This window comes from Neomonachus schauinslandi, chromosome 3 (genome assembly GCF_002201575.2).
Source record: "Neomonachus schauinslandi chromosome 3, ASM220157v2, whole genome shotgun sequence".
Classification (NCBI taxonomy): domain Eukaryota; kingdom Metazoa; phylum Chordata; class Mammalia; order Carnivora; family Phocidae; genus Neomonachus; species Neomonachus schauinslandi.
Window position 1 is genome coordinate 137018075 of NC_058405.1, and position 5899 is coordinate 137023973.

Here is a 5899-nt window from a genome sequence, read left to right on the forward strand (position 1 = left end):
GCATCAAAATTGACGTGGCAGTTAACACTGGTGGGTTTTGATGTGCCTTTCTTCAAGTTCAAGGAAACCAGTAGCCGGGGTTGCCAGAATGGGTCTCAACAACCCAGCGGTGGCTTTGCAGAGGCGAAAGCGCAATAGACATGCGTGAGAAATATGGCAAGAACCATTTTACCCAAGGAAAAGGAAAGCGAGGAGGGAAGGAGGTGAGGGCAATCGAGTTCGAACTTAGGAAAGTGTCTAAGGAAAGGCTTCAGGATGATATCACATATCTAGAGATTCAAGTATTTCCCAGGTGGAGAGGAACCCGGTAGTTGGAAAACTGAGCTGGAAACGCTTCTTCAAATATGACAACGATCTGTCAGTCTTTCCCTCCCCTTCCCTTCGTTTCCCTTTCCATTCCTGGCCAGGCTGTGGCACCCTCATTTGCCATTACTTTTGGCATAAAATATGCAAGACGCCTCCATCCCACGCCAAAGATCAAAAGAGAGAACGGTGGCGGGCCCAGAGTGGAGGCGAGACCGCCACTCCCGCCTGCCTCGGCTTTGCCCTTCGCGGGGAAGACCGCCACAGCCCCCACCCGCCTCGCTCCCGCACGCCGCAAACCGTCTCGCAAACACCCCGGCGACCGCCCGCGCTCTCCATCCGCCCTCCTGGCCTTCTCAGACCTCCATTCTCCCGCTCTCCGTGGACAGGGCCCCTAACAAGCTCAGGCTGAGAGAAAAATTGCCAACTCCCCTCACCCTCGTTTAAAGAAAAGAAAGGATGGAAGAAAAAGAGCAGCAGCAGGAACCTCCGGGGTGACTCCCCCCCCCCCTCGGCACAAAGCACTAGCGCACACCATTCCCCTCTCTTTGTTGTGGTTCTCCGTGGCTTCTGGCCACGTGGTTCAGGAGAGGAACCTGGGCCTGAGGACTGACAGCCGGGGCCCCATACCCCAGAGGACTAGTTTGAGGGCAAGGGGATTGTCTTCGGGAAGACCAAGAGCTCGGGACAGAGGCGGGAAACGGGGCATGGGCGGTGGGAAACACGAGAAAGCTGCTGGGTAGCAAATACAAAAATAGAAATAATTTGAGGGTACACGGGCCGGGTTTTGGCGGGGCTCTTTTCCCCCAGTTCGGTCGGGGGAGCTTCCCTTCGGCCTCCCGCGCCGGGGCGCCCCCTGGCGGCAGCTTTAGCAGCGGGCAGCGCGCAGAGGGCACGCGGGCGCACGAAGGGCGAGGGGGGCGCTCAGGGGACTCCCGGGCACACTCAGAGTGGCGGGCACAGCCCCCTGGCGGCGGCGACGTAGTTATCTGGTGAGCGGCGCCTCGTCCCTCTGGTCCGGCGGGCTCACGGCGGTCTTGCTAAGCACAGCCGCTGAGTAGGGCAGGAAGCCGCTCTCGGAGCGAGGCGCCGCGGCGCTGCAGCCGAAGTCCGAGCTCCCCGCGGCCCCCGCGCCGCCCCCGCCCCCGCCGCCGCCGCCCCCGCCACCACCCCGGGAGCCCAGGGCCGCGGCGGCTGCTGCTGCGGCCGCCGCGGCGGATTGACTGCTGTGGCAACTGAGGCACGAGCAGGGCGCGGAGCCGCCGCTGGGGGGCGCCCCGGCCGCCGCGGCCGAGGAGGCCGCAGCCGCTGCAGCTGCTGCAGCCGCCGCGGCCGAGGCCGCGCTGTTGAGCCCCGCGGCGGCCGCTGGCGTCTGGTAGAGGCCCGGGTGGCGGAAGCTGCACAGCAGCTCCGGCCTCGAGTAGGGGTGCGAGAGGGCACGGAAGGTGTCCAGCGGGCGGATGGAAGTGGCGAAGGGCGACGAGGCCGCGGCCGCTGCGCCGGAGGCCGCAGCCGCGGCGGCCGCAGCCGTGACACCCACGTGCGGGTAGTAGTGCAGCGGCACGTGCGAGTGGAAGGGGTAGGGCAGGCTTCCGGTGGCGGCCGCGTGCGTCATCATGTAGGTGTAGAAGCTGGGGTCGGCCGGGTGCGGCCACGACATAGCCAGGCGCTGCCGCTTGTCCTTCATGCGCCGGTTCTGGAACCACACCTGAGGGGAGAGCCGCACGGCGGCCCGAGTTAAGCAGTGCCCTGAGGCCTCAGCCCCCGCCCTGGACCTCTCCACCTTTCCCGGACCTCCGAATGGCCTGACCTACTACTCCCCTCCGATTGGGCCCAGCTTGGAGGCCCCTCTGCTCTCCCAGCTGGTAGTGAGGGCGACAGTGGGAAGAGCCGTGGGCACACCTTCCTCAGCGAAAACAGTCTTCTGCCCTCGGCTCCTGCGCCCTTGCTTTTTGCTGCGTTTAAGGTCCCAACGCAACCTTTCCTCTCCTTTCCGCCACCCACTAGTGCCGAGCCTTGCTGAGCACCCCTCTCTCAATCCCAGGATTTGCACGGGATTCTAGGCCACCTTTGAAGAAGGGGCTACCGCGGCAGCTTAGTTTCTAAAAGGTCGCCGCTCGAGGTCTTGAGTCTTCTGAGCTGCAAGGACCTGCCCCAAGGGCACACGTCCGATTTTGATACTGAAGGGATGGTTGGAATCGTTTGCCTCAAACGAGTGGCGGGAGCAACATCCTCTTAAACTGGGAAGGGGACTTTTCTACCCCTCCCAACACAGTCTAATGAAGACATCCATCATTCGTCACAACTCTAAATTAAAGAAAGCCCGATCAAACCAAAGGGAGACTTCCACATCTTCCCTTATCCCTGGCAGTTTACTCTTTTCTTTTGCTAGAGTGTGGGATCCTCCGCGAAGTGTTCGCCAAGTCGCCCAACCTCCCAGCTGTCTCTCCCGGATTAATAAAATTGATCACCTAGAGATACAGAAGTAAGGACAATTTCGTTGTATCCCCCCCCCCCCCCCCGCGAAGTTTGCTTTTTTTTCCTGCTGCCCAAGAGAAAAATGTTTAGGAAACTACTTTCTCAACCCAATCGATTTTCAAAATACCGTATTCTTTTCTCCGTGTTGTAACGATTTAGGTGGAAAATAAATCTCCAAGATCAAGAGCAGATGAAAAGTTTCACCTAGGGTTCGTGCCAGAGGAACAAAGACCAGCCGGCTTTGCCGCCGATGGGGAAAATGGGGCCATGGACCCGGGTGAGGGGCACCTGGGCAGGCGCTGGGCAGAATCGAGCAGAGGCCAGCGTTTCCGGCCTCGGCTCCGCCATTCCCGGGCCTTCCCAGGTCAGGCCAGGCCGGCCAAACCTCCGGATTCGGCAGCTGAGAAATAAATATGCCAATTCCTTTGGTGACTCTACCCCGCGGCTTTTCAGGCCCGCAGCTAAATGTGGCCACCCAGGGAGGAGAAAGGAGAAACAAAAATCAACCCAGACACCCCCGGGGAGGCTAGAAAAGGCGCGTGGTGGAATCAATACCTTGATGGTGGTTTCAGGCAGGTTGAGCGCAGCGGCCAGCTCACACCGGCGGGGCCGCGACACATAGTTCTCCCTGTAGAACTCCTTCTCCAGGCGCGCGATCTGTTCGCGGGTGAACGCCGTGCGGTAGCGCCGCACCTGATCCGCGCCCGAGCCGGAGCCGCCCAGCGCCGCGCCCCCGCCGCCGCCGCCGCCGCCGCCACCTCCATGCAGGCTGCCAAGGCCAGAGCCCGACGCAGACGTCGTGGTGCCCGCGGCAGAGCCGCCCTCCGCGTACCCTGGCAAAAAAACGGCCGACAGTGCGAGAGTCACTGTCGGGCCGAGATCCCCGCGCTGGGCTGAGCGAGGTTGGGGGAAGCCGAGAGAGGAAGGCGCGAGGCTGCCTGAGTTGATAGGGTCTGTCATGCTTACAGATTGCTGCCTTTAATGGAATCAATAAAGTTTGGGGAGCCCTTCATTACCAAATAATAAGAACTCAATCAGGAAGTTTTTTTCCCTTAATAATTGGAAATTTTCAACTCAGGAGGAAAATTGGTCAAGGGAAAATGCCTACATCTAGGCGCAGTTTGGTAAGCTCTGGGTTTCCCGTGGTCTGGAGACGGCAGGGCAGCTTTCTGTAGGGCTTCCAACCTTTCTGTGATAGTCTTTTGGGTTTGGTTTAAAATATTTTTAAGATGAGAAAGACAGCAGCTGCTCAAATCGGAACCATTAGGGGGTGGACTCTACTTTCCAACTCTTTTCTCCCGCTGACCCAAGCGAGTCTCCCAGAGGCTCCCGGCGACGCTCCCTCCGACTTACTCAGGATGCCCCCTCCACTCGGCCTTGGGGAATCAGGGGTAACGGAGTTCAGAGCAGCTACCAGGGCACCCTTCCCGTAGCGCGACTCAGCGGCTGGCTAGGGGTCGGTCAGCTCGCACAGGCTTTTAGACCAACCCGCAGAAACATTTTCTAGGACTCGGGCGACAGCGGGCGGGCGGGCGGGCCTGGCACCCCCCCCCCCCAGGCCTGTGCCTTGCTGGGAGGCTCAAGGAGCAAAGCAGGAGTGCAGGGTCCCCAGCATGCGTCCCGCCCCCGCCCGAGCCCGCTGGGTGCAGCTTGCTTGCCGAGGGTCGGTTAGGGGCAAAGGCAGTAGAAAGGGCCAGCAGGAGCCGCGGAGGAACGGGGAGGATGGGACCAGAGAGCGCGGCAAGGGCGGCGCGATTACCTTTGCCATTGTTTTCCTTGAGCGGCGCGGCAGCAAGGCCGCCAGGGGAGCGCAGCGCGGAGCAGCCCACCTCCACGTCGCTGCTCATGTCCGCCTCGGCGGCCGCCTCTGAATAATGACCCGGCTTTTTACGGCCTTCGGCGGCGGAGGCAATTTCGGAGGAGACGGTGCTTTCGCTGCCCGGGTGCTGCAGGTTGAACAAAGTATCTATTTCGAATTTGCCCTTGGCAGGGAGGTCTCCCAGAGCGCCGTGCAGGGGGGCGGACGGCAGGCGCGGGCTGAGGCGAGCCGGGTGCTGCGAATTTTCCAGGGCCTCGAGCACAGCATTGCCAGCCGAATCGGACAAATTGGAGAACCGCTTGCCAGCCGTGGGGCTGTGCAGCCCTCTCTCCATCAGAATCATCTCTTTTCTTATTCTTTCCATCATTTCAGCTTTCTAAAAAATGTCACAGTGGCCCGCTGTCCCGTCCTAATGATGGGCTGCGCCTAGGGCTAATTCTCATTCAGCCCCAGCGAACGCCTCTAAATATTATTATCTCTTTTGGAGGGAGGCGGAAAAATTGTGGGATGCCAGAGCGAGGGAATGACTGGTCAAAATGACCCATACATCCTTCCGAGCCCGAGATGTCATTCATCAAAAAGTAGCGCTCGCTCGTCATTAAGGTACGAATGACGCCGTTCGAATAATCATTTATTGTAACAGGTTTATAAGCAAATAAATACACGCTCCTGTCAGTGGGTAATGAAGGCGGCTTCGGAGCAGACAAATAGATCCAGGTAGGAGGCGAGAAGAGACAAGAAGTGTGGAGGAAGGCTCCGGTCCTTTGCCCGCTCAGAGCCGGTTCTGTTCGCCCGGGGGTTTGGCCTCGGGGGTGAAATTGACAGTCTGATTAATAGAGCGCGCCGCGGCACATTTCCCCCTTCATTTAGGGGCATCATTACGCTCTCAGTTTGCTGGGTTGCCCCTTAGGTCCTAATCATGCAGCGCCTTCCTCATTTTTCCTCGGACATAGATACGTGTTAAATAATAGATAATGCTTTGATTTTCCAGAGTAGATCGTCGGGAAGGTCTGGTTTTTTTGTTTTGTTTTGTTTTTTTTTTTTTAACATTTACAAGCGGGAGGGGATAAGGGAGGGGACAAGAGGGAGGATGTAGGAAGAGTTGCGTAAGGAGACCTTGCGCTCCTGTCTGGATTACTTATCTTTTGAATTTCAGAACCAAATATGTATTTTATTTAACAAATAGGGCGCCGAGTTTTCTCTCTCCCCCACTTCTTCGCCTCAGCCTGGCTGCTCTCCTCCCACCCCAACCGAGAGAGAGAGAGAGAGAGAGAGAGAGAGAGAGAGAGAGAGAGAGAG

General features: G+C 58.9%; 1 protein-coding gene across 1 annotated transcript; it reads right to left on the reverse strand.

Moving 5' to 3' along the window:
- Nucleotides 1-1288: 1288 nt before the first annotated feature.
- EVX2 (even-skipped homeobox 2) lies at nt 1289-4967 on the reverse strand. The gene is made up of 3 exons (XM_021703255.1): nt 4541-4967; nt 3337-3614; nt 1289-2011 (listed from the first exon to the last, which is right to left on the reverse strand). Exons 1-3 carry the CDS (start codon nt 4965-4967, stop codon nt 1289-1291), a joined length of 1428 nt encoding a protein of 475 aa, XP_021558930.1.
- Between the last annotated feature and the right edge of the window lie 932 nt (nt 4968-5899).